Source organism: Strongylocentrotus purpuratus, unplaced genomic scaffold (genome assembly GCF_000002235.5).
Source record: "Strongylocentrotus purpuratus isolate Spur 01 unplaced genomic scaffold, Spur_5.0 spur5_scaffold_14, whole genome shotgun sequence".
In the NCBI taxonomy this organism is placed as follows: Eukaryota; Metazoa; Echinodermata; class Echinoidea; order Camarodonta; family Strongylocentrotidae; genus Strongylocentrotus; species Strongylocentrotus purpuratus.
In genome coordinates, this window is record NW_022145599.1 from 35,365,892 (window position 1) to 35,392,654 (window position 26,763).

Below are 26,763 nucleotides of genomic sequence, written 5' to 3' on the forward strand. Positions count from 1 at the left end.
GTCTTTCTTTTTTCCTGTTTCCTGCAGTTCACAAATCCACCATGATTATCTACATTCAGCTATACAGTGTGTCCTATTTCCCTCCAAAGACTCCGCCCACTTCGTCGTCTTCTCGTACACCCATGCTCTGTAGATAGCAAAAAACAAAGAAACATCAGCCATTAAAGGAAATTTAAATGAATGAGATATTATAGCATGGTAATTTTAAAAATGTAAAATATTGACAATCTGATCATTTTGTAGTCTAAGCTTCGAGGTCAACCTCTCTGATTTGTTGAAATGCTTGTACGTGAAAAATTACAAGATATAAAAGTGTAGTAAAAGACAAGAATGAACAAAAAAAAGGTTTGAGGAGTAAATAGCAGGTGATATCATAAAATACAAAATATTGACACTCTCATCTGTTTGGAGTCTAAGCTTTATAGTCAACCTCTTAAATTTAGTGCTTATGAAAGAGTTGGTGGTTTCCCCGATTAGTGGAAATGCCTGTACATGAAAACTTATAAGATATTCAAGTGGAATAAAAGACAAGGCTGACCTGACAACTATCATTTTAATTTTCACCCATCATCACCAACCCGACCCCCTTCAAAAAAGTATCCCTCCCACCCCCCCCCCTCCTTAATGACTTCTTGTACACTTTCAAAGATCGGCTACATCCCACTATCATACAGCCCTCAGACCAGCTGATCTGTTTTCTGAGAGATATCAAAGGATTCACAAGACTGAGACCAATCACTCACCAGACCAACATCTTGCAAGCTGTCAGTCTCATGGCCTTTTGGCCTACTAGGGTGTCCCAACGGGGATCACGAGTACTCTACCTATAGCCAGCGGCAATATTATCGCTATCTGTAGTTTATCTTTTCTTTCATTTTTAAAAGATTCTGTTGTATTTCCCTGCAAGTTTCATATCATTTTTTGTTGGTTTATGGAACTGAATTCGGAACAATAAAGACTCAAAACATGTATGGGGGGGGGGGGGGCAAGTCTACAGTATTTTATTTCTCACGTTACAGACCGCAGCAAATGTTTTATTATCTCTCTTTTTTGCATCATTGACAGACCAACTATTGTTTGAATCAGAGAAAAAAACCTCAAGGATAATAATACTTTTGATGTGAATCATGCATATATATCCAGAATACTCGATAACTTATGCAATACAAGAAGGGCAAAGTCCTTGGACCTCCCATTAAATGAAATAGTTGTTTAATATCTCACCTTTTGAACATACTGTGGATTAACAGCTATCTCTTGATCCATGCTCTTGAGCTTCTCATCTAGACTGATACAATGCTGCATCTGTAAGCTCATATACTTACCATTTCAAACAAAATTTCAAGAAATATTGGAGTCATCAGCAAATTACGTCATATCTTGCCACAAAATATTTTGATTTTATTGTATAATACAATGGTTTTACCGTATTTAATGTATTGTAATGTTGTATGGGGCAACACATACCCAACGAGATTACAACGACTGCATATATTACAAAAGCGTATAGTAAGAATATGTCTTATGTCTGATTTCAATGCCCATTCAATACCATTATTTCAACGACTACATTTTTTAAATATTTTTCAATTGAATCAATATTGTATATCACTCATGGTTTTTAAACATAAAACTGATAAACTGCCGATTAATCTTAACATTATGATGAAATGTAAAAAATATGTTCATAATTATAATACTAGAAATCCTGATAACTATTTTATTGAAAAATGTCCATCAACAAATTCCTTATTTACTTTTAGACACACTGGCCCGAAAATATGGAATTCTCTCCCCAGAGATATCCGTGATACTGCTTTCTTAAACTCTTTTAAATCTAAAATAAAAAAATACTTCATCTTTTTTTAAATCTATAATAATATTTGCATGTTAATACGTTTCCTATGTTTTGTACCCTGTTTTGTTATTGTTATACTTTTTATAGCCAATTGTTGGAACTTGTATATGCATCTTTTAATAACAGGGAGCTGCCTCGACAGAACCTTATGGTTTTATTTGCAGTTTCCCCAATTCATTTCTATTGCTGTTTAACTTTTTATAATTCCGATATATTTGTAGACATGTTTCCATTTTGTGTGTATTTTGTGTTTTTTTATATTGTATATAATCTGTATCTTATATGTTTTTTATGGATTTGAATTGCAATAAAACTTGAACTTGAACTTGAACTTGGACTTGAACTTGAAAAATTGGTAATTCAAAATCAAAACATGGACTTGGAAAACCACTTTAACTCATATTGGCCAGGTTTCAGACCCCCCCCCCCCAACCAACAATTGCAGATGAAAAGGGGAAATGGTACAAGTTTATGTTGTGACAGTATTACAAAGGAAAGTATACTGTTTTTCGTTTACTGATTTTTTTTTAAAATATGATTTTTAGAGCTGTCTAAACACAGAAATTTACTTGTCTCGCAATTATGCTCTGTGATTCATCACAAATGAAGTTTATTTTTACATTTTATAAAAAAACGTACTTGTACCAACACTCTTCATGAGCACTCATTATTATTAGAATTTCTTAATAGCCTTATTCTTGAAAAATAAAAAGGACAATCTTCCTGTGCCACCTTGAGTTCATCGTGGGATATACCAAAGGCTTCAACATCATTTTACTGTTTCCAGTACAAGACCCGTCTATACTCATATTAAAAAAGTTTGCCATGGGGGAAATCAACACTCGAAATGGCTATTTTGCAAAGCCATACATATCAGTGATGCAAAGGAAGCAAACAAATTACAGTATTTGTTCTAAATTAAAGTCGAAAACGATACCTCCGCCATAGAGCAATTTTACAAATAATAATAATAATAACAAACCAAAACAGAAGCAAGCTTAAAATTTAAGTTTGATTGTAATCCATCTGTCGTCTTTAATTATGCATTCACAAGCTATTTATAGGCATCCTTAATGAGCCCCATGACCTTTGACCTGATGACCCTAAAATCTAATCAGTTAATTGGCTCTGCAAGATACATATACATGTCTTGAGTTTGATAGTAATCTGTCTTTTGGTTCTCATGATAATGTGATCACAAGCTATTTGTGCATACAAAATGAGCCCTGTGACCTTTGAAATTTGACCTCATGACCCCAAAATGTCATCAGTTCATTGGCTTTGCAAGATACATACATGACCCAAGTTTAGCAGGAATCCATCAATCGGTTCTAGAGATAACGCGATAACAAGCTAATTTGCATACCTAATGAGCCCTGTGACCTTTGACCTTGTGCCCCCCAAATCTTATCACTTCATTAGCTCTGCAAGATACATGCATGGTTAAAGTTTGGCGGTAATCCATCAATCAGTTCTTGAGATAACGCGATCTCAAGAAAGGGACGTACGGACGGACAACCAGAAAACATCATGCCTCCGGCTACTTTGTAGCGGAGGCATAAAAATCTTATGAAGTAATTGGTCCACGGCTATAAATTTTGGTTTCAGATAGGTGGAGAAAACTTGACTAACCTGTTCCTCGACATGTCTGAGTACTGCAGGATTGTCATATTTGTCTGGGTTGTCATGGAAATGGACCATTCCATTCTGTTTGCTGATAGTTGCATGGATCTCACCATCTTCAATCTGAAATATATCAATAAAATTTTGTTTATTTCAATTCAAAGTACATACACATCTCCTTGTAGCACCATTAATTTCAGCCCAAAAAATGTACACTACAACTGTAAATTTACACTTCAATCTAACATCCAATTCCATCCCAATTATCACTTTAGACTGAACTTCAAATTCTAGCTCTGATTGTTTTAAATCCATTTTTATCAAATGATCATCCACTGTAAGTCTTCAGTCAGGTTCATATACATCTGTATCTATCTTCAATTGAATCCCTAAACCAAATTCCAAATCTAGAACTATGTATATTGCAATTTGCTTTGTAACCACTCTACAAAACCTCTCAAAATGTTTTCAATCATCAAAATAAAAATGAGAAGAAAAAATCAATGAACAAATTTAAAAGAGTTTTATTGAGTTTTATTGAATATAGTTGTATATTCCTGCCAATCAAATATTTTTTCCTACGGGTGGCTTACATATCAATCCTATAGTGGGGCAAATAATGTACCCTTATAGGCCCCATTTTTCTTCCATTACACTGTACCCTTTTTCAAATTATCCCTAATAAAACTTAGCTCTTTACCATATTTCTGACATACTGCTCAGCCTCTTGCGGTGCATGTAGATGAACTCTCCTGGCGATGTCACTCAGAGATAACGTTAGGAAGGTCTAAAGAGAAACATCAATACTAACAATGAACATCCCCTACTGTACAACTCAATCCTCACATCTACTGCACTAGTATATCGCCCTTTTGTGTGGCAATTCAATTCAACTGCATTGCGAGCCATAAACCTCCCTATGGCTACAAAGTTCACAAACATGTATACATGTACATGGGTAACTTTTTGTGAGACAATTGCTGAAAATATGGTTCTTTTCTTCAAGTGGTCATGGACAGTGGTCAAGGAAGTATAAAGTTAAAATCAAGGAAAGCAACTTGTCATGATTCAAAAATTAAAGTTATTGAATCTGGGCTGGGCAATCATCTATGACACTGAATAATGCTATTGTGGGGGGGGGGGCACTGTGCCCCCCCCCCTGCCTCCGGGAGGGCCGCCTCTGGTTGAAGGTTGAGTAAGAGTTGGCAATGTACAGCTGGCTCAGGGGCTGAGAACTTGCACAAGCCATATTTTCTATTCCACTTCATGAATTTCGAAAAGTGCATTCAAATTGTTCAAAATGTGCTAAGGTTGCATTTAAATTTTTATTTCTTAAAATTCATCATATGTCTATTGTAATTCTGCTTTTGTATATTGTAAATGTTGTATTTTACAATTTGTATAACATAATGACAATTCAGCAAATCAGCTGCAAACATATGTTTTTCATAAATCTTGAATCTTGAATCTCGCATCTATAACATTTATTTCACACGTGCATCTAACATATTTCTGTTTTTACAACTATGTTTTCCTGATGGCTTATCTTTACAGTTGAAATCAATTTTCATCCATGTTGTAATGCTACAGAGAGAGAGAGAGAGAGACTATAACACAAATCAAGTATTTCACAATCAAATGTATTTTTCCCCTTGAATTTTCTCCCTATACAATACCCCACCTCCTCCGTATAAAGCGTTTACTCAATAGGCGCTACGTGTGAAAATCATTCATAAGAAGACACTAAGACTCAGCAGAATTACAACCAACGTGAAACCACTTCTTGAAAAGTGAATTGACACATTTACTTCAAAAATATAGTACAAAAGTGTATTCGGGGAATTCCCAATAATGATTATTTTTCCCCCAAACGCATGTATCACCTGCTCAATCCTATGGACATATTATGTTACACCGGGGGGTTCGCCATAACAATTCACAAGCATATTGATCGCATTTGTGTGTGCAGAACCTAGTCTGCACACACAGACCCTAATTTGATTCTTCATCAAAAAATCATTGTGACTTGAGAGAAGTCTAGCTACCCACTGGTTGTGTGTCAGGAGCAGCTACAGTACATGGCCTAAATTATAGCGCAGACTCACGTTTACGACTGACCAGGGTTTGTGCTTGCAGACTATGCAGAACCCACAAATGTTGTTGAATGTGCGGGATGAGAATCATCGATTCAGGATAGAGGTGAATTCGCACAATAATTTATGAATGAAATGTATATCCTCCTTGTACGCAGCATGCTCTTTCATTATTTTTGCACCCTCTGAAATTAAAATGGTTCAACCCCACGATGAATCATCGCTGCAGGAGAGCGGGAAACCGTACAATAATTTATGAATGAAATTAAATTTATATCCTCCTTGTATGTAGCATACGCTACCACTATTGCTTCAACGCATTTTCATGTAGGTGTGACCATCTATTTCTCAAAAATATCTCCTATCAACATGGTGTCTTCATATATGCGAATTGCAATTTCATGAAGGGATCACACATCTTTAGTCTGCACAAGGACCCGTATACTACAATTCAGAGGATTGAATGAATTGTTTTGATAACAGTGCGACAACATTTGAAGTATACAGGTAAAATGTTGTAAATGTAATATTAATTGTTATAACAGCTTTTTACTTTGCAACATGTATTTCTTACATTTGTTTTAAATGCTTATACACTGTCGCTCATAAAGTTGGAATATTTTTGTTTTACCCCAATTTATGGAATTATTTTAAAAATAATTTAAAAATAATAGATCTAGATAAAAGTATACATTCTCTGATTTTATTGAATGATAATTTGACAATGTGTGTTTTGCGTGACTGCTAAAGCATGTGTATGCTACTACGCGTATCAACTAGGGGACCTACACCCTTAAGTCATAAATGACAGTAATCAGGATTAATGCCCCACAAAAGGGCACTAATATAGCACATCGACACGGTTTTGATCCCGGGGCCTCACAGTTATGGGGCCATTGCTTTGTCGCTGAATCAGCGGCGGGGGCTCGGGAAGGGGACAGTTTCCATAAATTAAAAAAAAAAAAAAAATGCAATAAATTTTCAATAATTTATTGCATTTTACCCCGGTCCCCAACATAACAAAATCCTCTAGACAGCCATGCATTATGGCTCAAGGCATGGACACACTTTTATCCAGATCTATTATTTTTAAATTATTTTTAAAATAATTCCATAAATTGGGGTAAAACAAAAATATTCCAACTTTATGAGCGACAGTGTAATTAATTTGTAATGTTTTGTTGGAAACATGAATAAATTTGATTTGAATTGAATTGAATTGAATGAATGAACATTGAATCTAAATTTACATAAATTTATCTACCTACATGTCCATATGATTTTCATTTCTTAAAAGTTTTGCTCAGAATAATCATATTGCCAAAGTATTGCATAAAAAGTGTGACGTCTAAATACAATTTCTTCATATTTTAGTTTATACAAAATACCAGGGTTAATTATCTAAAAAAAAAAAATTCTAGTCTGATAATGGGCTTAAACAAAAAAGGATATCCAGTTGACTTTATAAAATTAAGAGACTATTATGTGTACGGGCAATGAAATTGAAATCATATGAAATAATAATTAATATCATGTACATACATGTATGTTTTTCTATGATACCCTGGTTTTTTTTTTAGGGTCATGCGTTACTAAACACTATTGTAGTTGGTTCACTCCCATGAAGTACACAGCAGGCATGATGTCGATGAGATGGGATTTGTCATACAGCCTAGGTGCTCATCTGCTCGTTCTCACCATATTTGATGTTTTTATAAATTTAGGTGCTCTGCGGCAGATCCTGCAAATCTTGATTTCATCAGAATCATTCTTATTCATTTATTTCTTTCTGTATGATTTGTATGGGTCAAATCTTTGCAAAAATGCACAATCCAATCACCATCAATTTTTCACCACTAATTCCCCTTGGTCACGAATAGAAAACCTTCAGTGTGATAACTCAACCATGCATCATAATGGCGCCATTGATAAGACATCCCTCAATATATTGCTTTTAAAGCCCCACTACACTACTTATAGCTACTTGCGCCCTCTATATAACAAACAATGCCTAATCGGTGACCATTGATCCACTTTTTCTTATGTTAATTGAGATCTGATTTGATGAGATAACCACCTGTCAGCGACCAATCACGGAGGTCTAATCCCTACTGGCCAAACTAGTGCAGAGGGGCTTTAAAAGGGATTGCATTGGTTTTCATTAAATGCATGAGTTTTCTAAAATATATATTTTATTGGCATTACACATAAGATGTAATCGTAATTTAAAGAATTTTGAAAGATGGGTTTTCTTTTTTAAATTCTCAGTATTTTATGTAAGATATTGGGGTTTTGTTTTTCTCTTCCCTTCCAATTCTAAGCAACTGTCATTAACCTAATAAAAGAGCTCTACGTACCTATAGCTATTTTCAGACGGGCTGTCCTAGTCGGTGTAAGTTTAGCCCTGCAGCAGTAAATATTATATTACTATTTGACTTACACCATTAGTTGTCCATACGCTCTTCCTCGGACCAGGCCTGATCGGACCAACTTGCCACAATCAAGTTAATACGATCTTTCGTCGACCCAGTCTCTCTTAGCGTAACTTCCCAATTACCCAGCTTCCACATCATATCTAAACCGAGCGAAATCTAATTTTTCATTTTCGATTTAGGTCACAGATACTCCGAGTACCAAGTGAGAGCATCCACATGGGCATGTTACTCCAGGAGAAAAAATCCAGGAGTAAATCAGTCTGCGTAAAGTTCAGTGTAGCTATTTAACACGACTATCGTTTGACGGTCACTACGCCGACCAACATTGCCATCATCAATGAACTTTTGCTTTGCTTTTCCGTAAACTGCAAATGGGTTTGCTTTTTTAAATGCTCAGTATTTTTATGTAAGATATCGAATACATGCTTCTATTGCTTCATAATTCAATTCCTACAGGCTTGCAGCTCAAAGAACAAACTGAAACAACAGAGAGAATAAAAGGAAGAACATCAGGCCTAAAGACCAACCCATCACATTCAACCATCTACATCTAACTCACTGTGGATGCCGCTTCATACAGAAGAAAAAATAGTTGGCGCATCGACTGGTCTCATCTGTGATCAACGTTAATAGGCATACAGTGAGATTTAACTCATACATATACCATGCATTGAAGGCATCCTACCCAGAACTTGATTTACTACTTTGAACTTACAGGACCTCAAAAGTAGTTTGCATCAATGCGTACTTGTCTAGATGTTATTTCCAGCATCTTGCTGACCATAACTGGACAGTTGTTCAAATATTTGCCAGCAAATAGATAACCCCTTCTAAGAAATTTAGATTGCATGATCCTCCTTTGATACAGTTTTGTCTTAATTTATCAAATCTGTACAGAATTTAATGTTATTCTAGTCTTGAGAAGCAATATTAAAGTCAAAATGAGTTTCCCAGTCATTCTTATATTCATTGCATTTGCCATGTGTAACATGTGTCAAGCTGAAGATGAAAGAAAGACTGTTATTGAAGGGGGTGAGGTAGAACTTGACTTTCCATATCCATGTAACAGTACAAGAGTTACATTACAGTACGGAATAAGAGTACCTTTTTACACATTGGCAGATACAGAATCTATCGTTTTACCATCTGTACAAGTACACAGATTCATCTTCAGGAATAAAAAGGAACAAGATCATTGTTCACTACATGTTAGTATCACCCCTGTAATGAGAACTGATTCAGGAACATACATTTTCTTTGCCTATAGTGAGGATGGTATATATGAAAGTTCATTTAAAAGAATTGGATTGGATGTTGAATTTCTGCCTGGTAAAGTATCATGTACAATGGGTGAAGAGAGCACGGTTGGGAACTGGGTAGCACTAGATTGCGAGGCTCCAGTTGGGAGTCTTTTAGGTCAAATTGATTGCTATCAAAATGGAGAGAAGATGCCTCCAATTACATCCCCTTCTGAAACCCATAAACATTTGAAGCAAAGCATACATGTAAATAAAAAACACCCTGTGTTTTGCTGTACTTCTACCTGGAACCACAGTATAGATAGGTGTGATTGTAATGATTTTCAATGGGACCTAGCCAGTGACAAAAACCTGAGCTCAGTCATAGATCCATGTAGTCCAACCACATCAGCGCAGGATCTAATAGAGACCAGTGATACTGATTTCACTCCCTCAAAACCAGTATCTACAACAGCAACAGCTAACAAGATCAATTTGCGAACTTGTTCAGTGTCATGGAAATATGTTTCTCTTACCATAATAGCTGGTTTAGTCATTCTTGTGATTGTATTAATACTCAAATCAGAAAAATCAAAAGAGATATTCCACAGATGTACAGGTAAATTAAAATCAAGTAAGGATCAAAGTCTACCATTTTATGAACCAATGTCCGAATGCATGTCCAAGCGTTCAATGACAATATGAACAATATGAACACATAACCTCATAATTTTCAGGTTACGTTTAATATGGCATGAGGGAAACTCTGAATTTATAAGTGAGTATATGGTATATTGCAAAATGGAATGCATGGAACATTTTTACATAACATTTAGGAATTTGCTTTTTCATGCCTCGACCTACAAGGCCCAATAGGCTGGCTCATATGAAGTCCGGTCTTCTCATTTACATTTAGGTTGCCCCAAATTTGCATCAGATGCACGCAGCTAAATCAATGCAAATTGCCATGGATGTACGTGGGCAAAGGGAGGAGAGGAGCGCACGCAGTCTAATTCAATTTTGTACGCGCTATAATCAGATGCAAAAAAGGTTGCAGGCTCGTGCACAACTAACAAAATGTTTATTGTTACGCGACAACTTTTCAGCAAATAGAATACTCGCTAACAAATACCCTTTTTTTATATTATACGAATATTGACTATTTTGAAATTATTGCTTGAGGATGTCTTAACATTTAAGCTATGCCCCGAGACAATAACCAAGGCGCATAGAGTTACATGTCTCAAGATCACCGAGGGTGACAGTTTTAATCAAGACCCCCCACATTCGCAGTCAATGGTTTTTTTTTTTTATACCAAGTCAGCCATGCAAATCCTGAAAAAAATATTTTGTCCGAGAAAAAAAAATTGTCAAGCGTATTTAGTTGAATGAAGATTTACAGTTGAAACATCACATATATGTGTATCTGACGTTAACCAACTGCCAACCTGAACAGGGTGGTTCATTTATTAAACATTCGGGCATGAGAAGATTCAGTAGCCATTAGGTGAGAAAGAAAAGTTGTGAACATCTCTTTCTTTAAACCACAATTTGGAAGAAGAAAATAATATTCATGTCCTGTGAAAAGATGTCACTCGAAATGATTTCATTTATCACATACATTGTATAAGAAGAAATAATTGGCAACTTCAAAGGAAGGACCAAATTGTGATCCCACATGTGTGTGCAGTTCCGTGTGCCCTAAACTGTGACAAGAGAGTTTAATTGTTTTTTTTGCTTTTCAGCAACATTAGGTCGTCTTCACATTTTTTTCGAAAAGGAAACTGCATGACTTATACTGAACTTTTTGTTATCTTTGTAGGAGGCCGATCGTCTTCAAAATGTCTAAATCAGTATGTATAAACAAATTAAATAGTGTGTACGTTTTGTGAGGTAAACAGTCAAAATAGATTTTCTAAAATGCGATGTTTTCTTTTTATCTCCAAAATACCACAATCCACACTAACAAGATAAACATAAGCAATAAGAATGGTATACTGAAGATTTAAAAAAAATACTGAATGGTCTGTTTTGAATCGGTTTAGTGTCAGTTCAGATTTTTTCAGATTTCAGATTTCAGATTTTATTTCCGTTTCAAAACAAACAAAATATAAACAGACATAATATAATACAGTCAAATATAATATAAACAAAGTAAATTCAGTATTATGTAGAACAAAATTTAGTTGATAAGAAATATTGGGAAAAAACAGTACTGAACAATAGAAAAAAAAATGACCTTAATTCAGTTGAACAGAGTGACTGAGGTATCTATAAACAATTACTAACAATACTAACAATTATTTAGATACATTTTTTTTTTTTTTGTGCTATATATTTTGTACAGCACAATGCCATTACCAACGATCCTTGAAGGGATGGTGCATCATCTATATATAAATTGTGTGTAAATGTAAATATATTGTGACTTTTTTCAAAAACATGCATGCAACACTTCTCTATTAAAGTGTTTGTTTGTGTTATTAAGTATTGTTATCGATTACTAACAATTATTTCTTTACATTTTTTAAATAATGTTTTTTGTATATAGATGTATTTAAAAAAAAAATGCATTGATTGTTTGATCTAATTTGTAAAATTGGTACATAATAATGAACCGCGTAATCGGGAACTGCATATACGGGATCACCATTTACTTCGGTATTTTGTATTGTTGTATGTAAGTTGAGGGCTGAGGACACATCAAGCTACTTTTCTTATCTCTGTAGCCTTCCTGCCTCTAATGTATGTTAATTATGCATTCACAATATTTGTTTAATTTCGTTTATTATCTGTATAAAATTATATACACTTAAAATATTGTATCAAACCATATTATTGTTCATGAAAATGTATGATGAAAAAAATAAAAAAGATGCAGAAACCGATAAATCAAATCAAATGTTACTATAATTAAGTTTTCAGACATGCATTGATGTTTCAGTTTTTTTGCCTTCATTTAAATAATAAATAATATGTCTTCATGTTTAATAAATTCAAAGTTTTTGAAAAGTATGTACTATAAGTTTAGAAATTTGAAAAATCTATTGACCGTCAAACAAATTTTCAACAGAGGTTTCTTTTCATTATGTTCTTGTATACAAAATGTAACAGTTGTTTTCAGCTTTGACAATGTTTTACAATTCAATGTATTCAAAGTTTTAAGACATCACTGCTAATATCTTTTGAGGCAGTTGTTATAAAATGATATCTGTCGCTTCTTCTAAAATATCTAATTCAAAATTACTAATTTTAAGTTGTCAGACATGCGTTGGTGTTACGTCTTCTCTGGCTTCATCTAGAATTCATTTAATTAGTCTTCATGTTTAATATAATACAAAGTTTTTGAAAAATATGCACAATACGTTTGGACATAAATCTATTTCCCAACTAAAGAATTATTTCGGCTTTTCAAAGCTGTTCTTCTTCTATTCGTATATGTGCCTGTGAAAAACGGAGAGATACTACCATTTTCCTATTCATCCACTGCTTTTTTGTTTTTCTCTTATGGACTTTTTAATTTATCATCTTACTATTTTTTAAAGAAAAGGTAAGCATCTGGGGTGTTCACCACATGCTGTACAAATGCTGAATAAAGGATTTTTGCTTCCAATTTTCTGATGACTGGTTGTTCATTTTTAATATTACGTTTACAATTTGTTGTTATGTATATTTTTTTTCTCTTATCCTCAAGCGAGGTTTTTATTTCCATAATAATAATACATTTGTACATTAATAACTCAATAATTGAGTGAAACATAACGTTGGTTAAAGATTAAAGTACATTCAACAATTCTTCCAGCTTAGTATTATTTTCTTTGCTAACACATTCATATCTTAAAAATAATCTTAGCAACGACTTGAATTCAAAAAACAAAGTATGTGGGTAGTAAACAGAACCATTAACAATCTTCTTAACGTACATTTATAAATTGCATATTGCGCATAATTTAAAATAATATTCAGAAGTGAATATTTCTTCTTTCCAATATCCTTTCCTACAACTTTTATCTTCTGGTCTATTTGTATTTCTATTTGGAATAGATTAAATATCAAATTACATATTATTTTCCAAAACATAGTCACATCGTTGCAATATAACATAAAATGAAAAGTTGAGTAAACTTGTCCACAAGAGTTGCATAAATTATTATTAACAATTTGCCATTTATATAAGTTTTCTTTTGAGGCAATAAACTTATGAATCATCTTGAAATTACGTTGTTTAACTTTATTATTACGAATTTGCTTTAATTTAAATAAAAATACATCGTTCCAAAAAAAGTCATTATCCAAATCTAAAAAGAAATTCCAAAAGTAAATGATATTTGGTTCTTTTGACTTATTACGTAATAACAAACGATAGTAGCCTTTCACTTTCATAACAAAAACATTCACTTTATCCCCTGTTTCTATTTCTATCATATTCGAAATATTACATTCTTGTTCAAATTCATAACTTAAGCTATCCAACCAACACTGTGGAAATGCTTTCTTTAATTTTGTATATTTAAAATCAAATAAGAGCTGTTGGGCTTTCACTTTGTATTTAGTATTGTAGAATCATTCCAAATACCATTTGTAATCAAATTATGAATTTTCATTAAAACCGGCCTCTTGCCATTCTCGATAAAACAGTATTTTGTTTTGAAAGGTAATGTTACTATTTTTCCAAATAATTTCATTTGGAATATTTCTTAGTTTAAACATATCAATGAATTTTAGTTCTGACCAAGTACAAAAGAGATCTACATAGAATTCTGGCAAATTATGTTTAGAGAATAATAAATTAATATCCTTTATGTTACAATTGAAATGTAAACATAGTGGCAAACCCCCTATTTTGTCGGACCAGTATTTAAACATAATTTCCCAATAAGAGCCATTATCATAAAAAAAAACGAGATATCCATGCCAAACGAAGTGAAGATATTTTACTAGCAATATCAATCATATTCAATCCACCATTTTCAACATCAATTATAATTACATTACGTTAAATTTTATCTTTTTTGGCGTTCCATAAGAAACGAAAGTCTGTTCAATGTCTGTGAAACATGTTTTGGTACTGGTACAAAAGTTGCGGTATATACAATTTGTGACGCCGCTAACATTTTCAAAACAATTATTCTGCCATAAAACGTAAGATCTCTCATGTTCCACACATTTAATACATTAATACAGTTGTTATGTATATGAAAACGTATCTGTTCATGGTCTGTGCCATTTCTCTCCAAGATTTATTTCAATCTTTTGTCATTCTTTTCCTCTTATTATTCTGCTTTCATACACATGACAAGGGTCGGATTGCCCGTAATAGGGCCTACTCATACAGCATTCTATGTATAACGAATGCATAAGGCATACAAGGCATATACTTGATACTTGATGAGGTAATCCATGAAGCAGCTTTTCCAAGCTATACTTGGATGGGATGCGTTGTGACAGCAGGTGAAGGTGCAGACAACAAAAGGGTGTACAATTTATACAGTAAAATAGTGACGTGCAAGTAAAAAAAATCATGCTGCTATATGGTTTACAGCATTCTGGAACCTACAGGAGGTTCCAACCCTCTGATGACAGGGAGGGCGGTCATCTGGAAAGCAGCAACTGTTGGGGCAGTAACTGCAGTGAATGGTAGTTGATTCCAGATGCGAATGGTGCGGGGGTAAAATGAGTACTTATAGGAGTCTATTGTTGCCTCAGGAACAGAGAGCTTGAGTGTGTGGTCTCTTCTGCTGATGTATGTAGCTTTGGTTTATACGAGGTGAGGAAGATACATGTATTTATCGAAAGCCCCACTTTATTTGGCAAGACATTTCCTTGCCTTTCGAGCCATGCCGACAAGGCAGGGGCACAGCAAAAACAAACAATACTCCCTTTCAATGAATGCACTGCTTGTTCCATTTTCCAAAATACATGTTAAGCAATTACCAACATTTCCTCCTTTAATACTTCTGTTTTGTAGAATGGAGAAAGCCACCTTATTAAGGTCCACTAATTGCTTGTGATATTTTAACAACAAATAGCTAAACAACTAATAGTGTGACAACAAACACATTCCCTCTCTATTTATCTCTCTCTATCTCTCCTTCAGTTACTATATTCTTTCCTATCTCTCTTTACCATTCATTCTCTCTCTAAAAAAAAGCATATCATGATCCACTTAAACAGAATGATGAAAGATTTTAAATTACACAATCTTATCATTTATCCATATCGAATATCAAATAAAACAATAACCCAGTTTTTTTTTCAAAAAAAGATTTACAGTGAAATGCAGTCATTTACCTGAACAGGTCTGTATGAAAAACAAAAGGTCAGGTATATGTACCAATATTACCACTGCTTTTAAAATTTATGGAGAGGAAAGGGAGGAAATGGAAGGAAGGATTTGGGGAAAGAATAACAGTAAAAAAGATTGTAATGGATTCAGGTAACACATTATAATACTTATTTCTATTATGCACCTTGAGGAAATACATCTTCATGTGACATTTAAGCTTATGTTTTGTCACGATACTTAAAAAAGCTGTGTTCACAAACGTGCCAAACCATTGTCAACTCTCTAAGATCCTAAACAAGCTCTGTGTAACTGCAGTGAGCAACTACATTACATGTGTATGTGGAGTTTTTTCTTCAGGAATCCACACTTTACATTAAATTCATAAATGCAAATTTTCTTCTCTCTAAAGTTAAATGTTAAATGACTTGTTAACTTTTGGAGGAAAAGAAAGATAACAATACCATGCAGGGTTGAATTTTGACAGTTTTGAAAAAGAGGGTCGGAATATATAAATATACTTTTTTTTTTCCTGTTTCCTGCAGTTTACAAAACAACCATGATTATTTCCATTCAGCTATACAGTGTGTTCTATTTCCCTCCAAAGACTCCGCCCACTTCGTCGTCTTCTCGTACTCCCATGCTCTGTAGAGGGCAAAAAACAAAGAAACAAGCAATGAAAAAATAGATTTGAGGAGTAAATAGCAGGTGATATCATAAAATACAACATATTGACACTCTCATCGGTTTTGAGCTTAAGCGTCATGGTCAACCTTTAAAATTTATTGCTTATGAAAGAATTGGTGCATTCCCTGATTTGTGGAAAGCATGTACATGAAAAATTACTAGATACATACAAGTGGCGTATAAGACAAGAATAACCGACAATTGAACCCCAGGAGTTCTATCGCCCAACTTTTCATCTCTCATTACCAACCCCTGCCCCCTCCAAAAAGTATCCCCCAAATCTCTCCCCCCCCCCTACCCCCCACTTAATGATTGCTCATACCCTTTCTGAAAGTTATCAAAGGTTTTACAAAACTGACACCCTATAAAAACCACCCGCCCACCAGACCAACATCTTACCAGCTGTCAGTCTCATGGCCCTTTGGTCTACTAGGATGTCCCAACTGGGATCACAAGTGATCGAGGGACTGCCTATGGCCAGTGGCAATATCATCGCTCTCTGAGGGTCATATCCTTTCATTTCATGTTACCGACCACAGCACATGTTTTAGTATCTTTTTTTTTGCATCAATGACTGCCCCTCTTTCGTTTGGAACTTTAGATCAGCAGGAAAAAAAAACAAGGATAAAGATTTTTTTTCATGTGAATCATGCATAGATATCCAAAATCTCTTTTTTTCATTATTGACAGCCCTACTATTGCTTGGATCATATGAAAAAACCTCAATGATAACGATACATTTTGATGCGAATCATGCATAGATATCCAAGATACTCGATAACTTATGCAACACAAGAAGACCAAAGTCCTTGGACTTCCCATTAAATGAAATAGTTGTTTCATGTCTCACCTTTTGAACATATTGTGGATTAACAGCTATTTCTTGATCCATGCTCTTTAGCTTCTCATCTAGACTGATACAATGCTGCATTTTTTAGGAAAAAATGGTAATTCAAAATCAAAACATGACAGAGTTTAAAATGCATTATCATGGATTTGAAAAACCACTTTAACTCAAAGTCCCTCATTGCCCAGGTCTCAGTCCCCCTAACAAGTACAGATGAAAAGGGGAAATCATGTTGTGTCAGTATTCAAAAGGAAATATATTGTTTTCGTTTACTGATCTTTTGAAAATTTACAAGTTTAAGTGCTGTCTAGAAACAGAAATGTACATCTCTCGCAAGTATGCTTTGTGATTCTTCAAACATGAAGTTCATTTTTTATATTTTATACAAAATGAACTTGAATCAACACTCTTCATGAACACTAATTATTAGTAGTATTTCTGAATAGCCTTATCCTTGTAAAAGAAATATAAAAATGCACAAATAATCTGCCTGTGCACCTTGCGTTCATCATGGGATAAAAAAAAGGCTTCAACATTATGTAACCGTTTCCAGTACAAGATCCGTCTATACCCATGCTAAAAAGGGTTGCCACGGAGGTAATCAACACCCGAAGTGGGATTTTGCAAAGCCATAAATTGTGTTGCACAATCCTTCCATCAAACAAGTGCAAAATTGCACGTGTGGCAAATCAGTGATGCGCAGAAAGGTAACATAGTGATACAAATCTGATGAAGGATATGTGTGGTGGGGAAGATGATATCTAAATGCCTTTACATGAACATCAAACTGATAACATTATTTCCTAACTTGCTTACATTTGTGAGAATAAAATTGCATCAACATTCTCATCAAAATACTAGCTTAATAACCAAGAAATTATGACAAATTACAGGAGTTGTTCCAACTTTTAAAAAAAAATTGTCAACAGTGAATTCTTTATTTGTTTTGAAGTTGGATTGTGTTTTGAAGGATATAAATACTATATTAAATACATTTTGCAACATTACACTTTTGACTGGGTGTTTAAACTCGGGTCTACTACATATTCCATGATTACATAATCATTACAAATGGGGCATCATTGTACATGTAAATAAGAATAAACAGGCACAATAAATGACAGCAACGTCAAGTATGATACTAGTAACAAGAGATATATTAACGCTCAAACATGTATGCAGAATTTATTTTGAGGAGTTATTGAAAAAATACTCTAATATAAGCCTACAGCTACAAATGTTGCATCCAGAATAGGTGAAGAAAACTTGACTAACCTGTTGCTCGACGTGTCTGAGTACTGCAGGGTTGTCATATTTTTCTGGGTTGTCATGGAAATGGACCATTCCATTCTGTTTGCTGATAGTTGCATGAATCTCACCATCTTCAATCTGAAATATATTAATCATATTTGTTTATTACAATTCAAAGTACAAACACATCTCTTTGTAGCACCATTAATTTCAACCCCCCCCCCCAAAAAAAAAAAAAAAAAAAAAAAAAAATTGCCAGTGTAATTTACATTCCATTAAAATCAAAATCGATCTCCATTATAAATTTATATTAAAATTCAAATTTCAAGTTTAATTATTTCATAACCATTTCATCAGATGATAATCTTTTGTAAGTCTTCAGGCAGGTACATGTACATCTTAATCTATCTTCAATTCGATCCCTAGACCAAATTCCAATTCTAGAGCAATGCATATTGCAAAGGGCTCCGTAACCACTCTACAAAACCTCTCAAAATGTTTTCAGTCATCGAAATAAAAATGAGAAGACAAAATGAATGAAAAACGGCTTTTAATGATTGTTACAAAATTAAAGTTCTTTTAAAGTGGCAAATGTAACCTTATAGACCCCATTTTCATTTCATTTCTCTGTACCCTTTTTCAATTTATCCCACATAAAACGTAACTCTTTACCATATTTCTGACATACTGCTCAGCCTCTTGCGGTGCATGTAGATGAACTCTCCTGGCGATGTCACTCAGAGATAACGTTAGGAAGGTCTGAAGAGAAACATCAATACTGACAATGAACATCCTCTACTGTACAACTTAATCCTCACATCAACTTCACTAGTATGTCGCCCTCTTGTGTGGCAATTTAACTCAACTGCATTGCGTGCCTTAAACCTTCGTATGGCTACAAAGTTCACAAACATCTATCATATTTGTACATGTATGTGGAAGGTTTTGTGAAGACAATTGCTCAAATTATGATTCTTTTCTTTCAAGTGTAATCTCAAAATTAAAGAAGGCAACTTTTCATGATTACAAAATTATTGATATTGAGTCTTGGAAGTACACTGATATGAAGGCCTGATATGAAGGAATTCAGGTTAAAAGAAGTGCGTTTTTCACCACAGACCTATTGATACACTACACATGATTCATAGGGCCTGACTGCGCTGTCAATCTGCTTATTACAACAAAGAAGGTGTGGAAGGAGTCCTTGTTTTCACGAAGTGACGGTAGTGAGGAAAATCATAACGCAAAGTGAAATGCAATTTTTTTTCACTACCGTCACTTCGTGAAAACAGCGACGGATCATTGGATTACCATCTGACCATCTGGATGTACAAGGCCATTATGATCCAATGAGGAGAGAGAAAGATAGATAGAGAGAGAGAGAGATAGATTGAGAGATTGTGTGTTTGTTTGTGTGTGGAAGTGGAGGTGGGGGGATCGTACCATCTTCTTTTCATGTTGCCTTTGCCTTTGCCTTTCTTTCTCTAGTTTTTCTCTTTTATTTATTGTTTTTCTTCATTTTTCCCTGCCTTGTCATTTAGCATTAGTCCGGCAGCCCGGCCCGGCAGCCACTGAGCTACACCTCGTTTTGTTGAAATAAGTTTTTTTTCTTGATAGATTCTGTTTATTTAGGCATTGCAGATGACCAAACAGAAAACTGGAGCTTTGTCAGTGTTAAGCAATTTAAGATATGGCCAAAAACAAAATGGCCGCCAAAATAGCCTATTTTCAGTAAATTTTGAATTATTTCATAATACATTACAAAATATTGGCAGAATGGTGTGCTTATAATTTATGAAGACCATTGTCAACACATTCCTGATGACCAAACATGAACATAGATGACCATATATGACCTAATTAGCATATTTTCCATTGTAATTGTTGCTAGTTTGCATATTCAAAATGGCGGATAAATGCCAGCTGTTAAGTTTAGAATCACAATAATATAGTATTATACTCATTTCTTTCTATCATATGTTTTTAATTCTTAGAATACCCAAGTGTACCAAATACTTATGTCATACTCATTTGTCAATAATTACTAATTTAGATAATGGGAAAAAAACAAAATGGCCACCAAAATGATAAATTTTAAGCAACATTTGCCATAAGTATTATACATTACGGAAATTGGCAGAGTAGTATACTGGTACTTCATGAATCAGAGATGAATTGTTTTGGATATTTGACTTTAGGCTGTTGTATGTTTGCTCATTTACATATTTAAAATGGCGGCAATATTAGTTTATCACACAATTTCTATCAATAGTCTATAGTAATAAACATTTGTTTTCACAATAGGTTTGAATTCTGAAGATACCATTTCGTGAAAAATGCCTATTTGATCACTCTTCTTTCGTGAATGTGTTACCATTTTATAGCAATATTAGGAATTTTACCTTCACAATTCATCTTGTACGCAATTCTTTTAAGGATACGCCTTTTCTTCCTTTGCTGAACTGAGCTCACGCATCACTGTCATTTTTATTTACATTTTTTTACTGCCAGAGTCTGATCATTTAGACATCGCACGGATGCATGGCACGCACAGAACATTGTGCAAGCTAATTTGGCTTTGTTGCATCCACATCCTGAAGATTTGCATTGGTTGTCACTTGCACAATTGCAACGTAAAAGTCTCAGTATGTTTGCAGGTGCAAGTTTCACATTTGGTGGAATGGTTACCGGGATGAGTGACTTTGTTGCTTCGTCTTTCATGTAACCAAATGCAGTGGGATCCAATGTCCATGGATTCAATTCCGAAGCACTCTTACAAATCCATGTTTGAAGATGGGCACGCTTAACATTATCTTTGACAGCTTCAGCTGTTGGTGGCATTGCAGCAAGATTTGGAGTGTGGTAGCTCCTGCTTTCCCGACCCGTGTAGTCCACACATTCAGTCGGGCATCTGACAGTGTCGTAGCATTGGGTTGTCCATATCATGATGTTATGAGCGCTGTTGCATCTTTCACCACGTCGGCCATATCTGCATGTATGTCTCCAATCGATGGCGATGGGAACCCATTTTTCTGCCGCAGCATCTTTAGCAAAGTTCCTTTGCCAACTCCAAAATGTGCACCAACAGTATCACAACCTGTCAATGGGTGACCTGCTAACATAAAAGGGATGATGTCTCTGTGTCTGTCCACTGTGGGATGTATATCGATTACAGATCTGTCTCTGATGGGCGACTCCATTATCAAGGGTGACTGAAGGCCTTGCTTTTGGTAGAAATATGAAGCAGAAGAACATAGACATCTGTGTCGTCTGCAAGCACCTGATGGATCGTCCTTCATCTGCAAGGATAATAGCCTGCTGCACAATAATCACATCAGCCTCCTCATGAGATGTGACCATATCGCGCCGTTGGATTGGAACACCACCTGGACCTAGTTGAACAGGAGTGCCATCTTGGCTGGTGATCACAAGCTTGTGTTTTATGATGAAACCTGCATCGCCTTGCAGATGTTGACAAATGATGTTAATCAACTGTTTCTTGTTCTCTGTGACTGTCAGAGTCAGTTTCTGAGTCGGAAGGGGTGAAGTTGGACTCAGTTGGAAAACTCTGCAGCCATCATTGCCTCTCGACATCCTGGGCCCCGTTGCATAAAACTTTTTCTTACCATAATTGAAACTATAGTAGCTACCATGGTTGTACACTTGATACTGTAATCATTGACCTTTCAAAGACCAAGTACACATCACCGGATGTTAGTCTCTCTTCAATCTTGCCTTTGAATTTCGATACAAAGTCCATCACTGTTGGTTGTCGTGTTGGTGATGATGAAGGCCAATTATGAATCCAAAGGAGAGCACATCCATCGATCACTCTACACGTTTCTTCAAGTGTCGCGTGTCTAGCTGATACTTCAACCTTTGTCTCTGGTTCTTCAAAGCGGCCTTGGACTTCGAGATGTCCATATCTCCAGACTCATCAAACAGAGCTGTATGAACTGGCGACAGCTCGCATGACATTACATCATGAAATTCGACATCTCTGGAACTTGCTTGTAGACCTATCACGCGAGAGTATATCAACTTGGTATCGTATACCTTGGAATCGCCTACGTCAATTCTGACAATTGATTTCTTCATGACAGCCATGGTTTGAACTTTCTTCGAAATTGTGTCGTAGAAACCTCCAGGCAATTTCCGTTCAAATTCACCCATTTGCTGAGCACCAGTTTCAACTACTCTGTCAACATTCACTGATTCAGGAGCGATCTGTCCATTGACCACGTTGACAATGTTCGCTGGGTGCTTCTTTGGGTCCATTGGATCGATGCTCACATCCAGTTTTCTGCGCAACCAGTCTCTATCACCTTGGTCTGCAGATATCCTTGCTGGAGCCTCTTCTTTGTGCACTGTTTTAGAACTATCCGACTTAATTGTCTCTCATAGTTGGAACGTCTTCCACAAATCTGATACATATGTGCAAGCTAAGGGCCCATGCAGGTCTTGAGAGTTTCTGGCTTTGAGTGATGCCAATCACACCAGCTTTACCATGCCCATGTCGCTCCATATGCCATTCCATAAGCCTTGAGTGTGTCTCATCACATGAGACCCTTTCATGGAATACTGGAGTGCATCTCCTGGTAGGGCTTCCATGCGTCGAAGGTAGAATAACCGATATCGCGCGTAGTTTACATGTCCCGACGCAAAGAAGCAGGGCATCATAAGCCTCACTGCCTCAAGGTGTAGAGGCCAATCACTTTAATTCTCGTTCAGCCCGTACATAGATCATCATTATCAGTACTGGTTTGATCAGGTTGTACCTCTACTGCAACCCTGAACAGTTATTGATCTGCAGTGAAGACAGTGAAACATTGACCAGTTTTCTCTGTTTAACTGCTGTGATTTGCTCATGGCTGTCATTATTGTGTCTGGATGTGCTGGTGGCATATCAATCAACGATGGATACACTGCTTTAGTTTTTGGTTGTGTGGCTTCTCCTTGATTGCGACACAAATGCGTATTATATCCATTGAATTCAGGACAGTTATCACGCTGCACAACATCTGCCAAGAACCTGAGGTCACATTCATTACGTCTCTATCGAGAAACCATATGAGCGAGAACACTAAGTGGTGGAACTTGGTTCTTGACAGGTGGCATATCTGGTTTTCTTGGACCATTGTATCTCATGATGTCAAGCTTGTAGTCAATATCTCTAGACATCTCAGCCTTCTTCAGTTGTGAAATCTCTTGCTGATTATCATGGTGCATGCTTGTATCTGGCTGGGTCATGAGAACTGCAAGGGAAGTTGTCAACTATGATCTGAACAAGACCATCTTCAGCACTTGATAATGCTGTCAGTTCAGTGTTTTCCCTGCCTCTACAGCTGCACACTTCTTGAATCGTAGCAGTTCATCATAGATGTGTGTATGTTCAACAGGGTATCTCTACAAATACATTTGCTTTGAGATGATAGGCTACATCAATTAGCTTTAATTAAAATGCAGCGTATATGTGTATACATTGATTGCTTGTTATCGAAGTAGAAATCGCAAACAGCCAATCTCTTGTACACTTTTTTATGAATCGCCCTGTATAAATATATAAATTGCTCTGCCATCTAAAACCACGTTTAGAATCATCAAAATATATATCATATATATCATATCTGGTTAAATAAAATCAGAAAAGCGTTCTTAATGCAGCAATAAAACATGACAAAGTATACATTTTCACATATTCTTAAAGCAGAAAACGTCATTTTGGCGGCCATTTTGTTTTTGCTTATAATCACAAATTGCTAAAGGCGATATGATGATAGGCGATATCAATTAGCTTCAGTTAAAATGCAGCTTATATATATATCACAAAATATGTTGCCAGAATGTGTATACATTGATTGCTTGTTATCGAAGTAGAAATCGCAAACAGCCAATCTCTTGTACACTTTTTTTATGAATCACCCTGTATAAATAATGTATAAATTGGGCTCTGCCATCTAAAATAATATTTAGAATTATCAAAATATGTATCATATATATCATATCTGGTAAAAAAAGTCAGAAAAGGGTTCTAAATGCAGAAATAAAACATGACAAAGTATACATTTTCACATATTTTTAGAACAGAAAATGCCATTTTGGCGGCCATTTTGTTTTTGCTTATATCTCAAATTGCTCAAGGCTGACGGAGCTCCAATTTTTTGCTTGTTCATAGTGGATACCTAGACAATCATAATCCATTAAAAAAAAACTTATTTTCACCAAAACAAGGTTAAGCCCTAAATCCAGGTTTGGCTGCCGGACTACATGGGAGTTAACACATATAAACCTCCTCAATACAAAAATAAAAGGAAGCTTTTTTGCCTTCATTCAGGTTTTCATATACGATAAAGAGGAATATAATTGTTCTTTCAGTATAAACATAGGCTATTCAAAAGCTTTCAATAATTTCACTTTCCATTTCAAGATGCTGGCAGATGAATGAGAAGGACAAAAAGATTATAAAAAACAAACAACAAACAACAAACATTTCAGGAATCTACCAATCAATTATAAATCCACAACTGAAAAAAACAAAAACAAACAAAGACATTGCTTACTTTTGTAAGTCGCTGGATATTCTTTCGATAAAGTGATGACACCACTTGTTTGCCTAGGCCCATGTTCTGGCCCTTCAAGGGGGAAAGAAAATAACAAGATTTATAAACATTGTATAAATGATAAATACTGATAACAAATACACCAAGTAAATAAGAAACAGAAATGGATGTGGGCCCAGCGGAAGGAGGTAAACACAGATTTGGTTAGATTTTTCAATTTGTTTATTTTTGTCATAGAGAGGTACATGTAAGATAAAAAAGTTATAAAGTAATCTACATGTATTTGGAAGACAGAAGGTTGTTGTTACTATTCAAAGGCATAAGTTAATACCATTCTAGCTCCAAACAGATGATATTAGGCATATCAGTCACGTATTAACAGTCCTTGTACTTTGTTATTGACAAAGATGAAAAATCATAGGTTGCTGGGAACAATTGAAACGGATTACGCATTGTTTACTCAAGAAGATTATATTTTTATTACTGTGACTCTACATGCTTCTGGACGGCCCTTCAGATTTTTATGAGCCATAAATATTTAAATGTGCTCCTCTAGGGAAATGAGATTTTTTATAATACTAGCCTGCTTAATGATACAAACATTTTTTATCATAAGCTATAAAGCCATATGACCTGCTACGCCTACTTGAAATCATAAATTTCTACCTCTGATGAAATTTAGGGTACTTTTGTTATTAAAAGGTCCTTTTCTTTTTGCCACATTATATCTTATTGAGCCTTTCAAGAATGTTACTTACTCTATTGAGCTGATCAGAATGTTTTTCTAGAACACTGCTCACATCAGATGGGTTGTTGGTTGAGTAAGAGTTGGCAATCTCTATGTACAGCTGGCTCAGTGGCTGAAAAAAGGGCAAAAGGTACATGACGGACAAAAAAGTACAGTGTCTAATTTGTAATCATTTTTCACAATGCAGTTCAACTGATTACTGGCCTTTCCCATTTGATCCCCAAATTAGCTTGCCTCAACTGGTACACCAAAGACACCAATGATAACATTTCATCTTTAAGCTGAACACAATCTTATTCAGTATAACAAAGATAAAAACATACATTAAACTAATCAAAAAAATTATATTTGCATTAATAATATCTTTAAAGATGTTTTTTGTATCAAATGCTTTATAATCAAGATGTAATATGATTATTTTTTTTCCCTTATCAATGCTCAACCTTATCTTTAATCATGTACTCTGCCGTTTAAAAAAATGAATTATATCATGATGATTGTACATATAGTAGGCCAGTATATTGAACTCCGCTTCCTACATTGAATTTCAATATTTTTTATCAAAACAATGCGATTTGCAACATTTCATTTTTTAATTGGACCCATATTGAAGTGTATTGCACATTCCAAAATTGCAAGTGGGGCATCATTGTAAAGGGGAAAGCAGCTTTACATTGAAACAGAATTCAAGCATGATAATATAGTAACAAGAAAGATATCAACGCTCAAACATGAACTGCAGACTGTTGTGTTTGAGAAGCTTATCTTAATTTGTCTGATGGTTTTAATATGATTGAGATTGAGATTGAAAAGGTTTTATTAATTGCACTTCGCAGCCAGATGGCTGAATTATGAACAATTTACTTTGGCAATAAATTATAATACATACAAATTTGGTTTGACATTCTCACAAAGTATAATATACAATATATAACAAAATTCATAACAAAGTTCATAACTAATATGACTAAGGCAATAACAGGCAAATTAAGTCATGTTTAAAATATATTTTGTGAGGTGACACAAGAGTGGGTCAAAGGATGAGCAAGCAGGCCCTTTGCTCTTCAATACACGCTCTCATTCCTATACACGCTCCTATTCTCACTCCTGTACCTTGGACACTCTCATAAACACTCGCAT

General features: G+C 35.1%; 1 protein-coding gene and 1 long non-coding RNA gene across 2 annotated transcripts; both read right to left on the bottom strand.

Moving 5' to 3' along the window:
- LOC115918619 (COP9 signalosome complex subunit 3-like) lies at positions 1-26,763 on the bottom strand. The gene is made up of 7 exons (XM_030985258.1): positions 26,737-26,763; positions 25,634-25,735; positions 24,876-24,947; positions 18,988-19,074; positions 18,340-18,453; positions 1,225-1,305; positions 1-127 (listed from the first exon to the last, which is right to left on the bottom strand). The coding sequence occupies exons 1-7, from the start codon at positions 26,761-26,763 to the stop codon at positions 74-76; spliced, it is 537 nt and encodes a 178-aa protein (XP_030841118.1). The 3' UTR covers positions 1-73.
- LOC115923671 lies at positions 3,534-4,270 on the bottom strand. The gene is made up of 2 exons (XR_004064044.1): positions 4,182-4,270; positions 3,534-3,604 (listed from the first exon to the last, which is right to left on the bottom strand). It is a non-coding gene; the product is annotated as an uncharacterized LOC115923671 (long non-coding RNA).

What these genes read in the sequence shown, in the direction of transcription:
- LOC115918619 (XM_030985258.1), bottom strand. Translation starts at nt 26,763, where the DNA reads ATGCGAGTGTTTATGAGAGTGTCCAAG. An exon ending in ATATCCAGCGACTTACAAAA is followed by an intron (nt 19,075 to 24,875) that starts GTAAGCAATGTC and finishes GTTTCTCTTCAG; the next exon opens with ACCTTCCTAACGTTATCTCT. An exon ending in ATCCACAGTATGTTCAAAAG is followed by an intron (nt 128 to 1,224) that starts GTGAGATATTAA and finishes TGCTATCTACAG; the next exon opens with AGCATGGGTGTACGAGAAGA.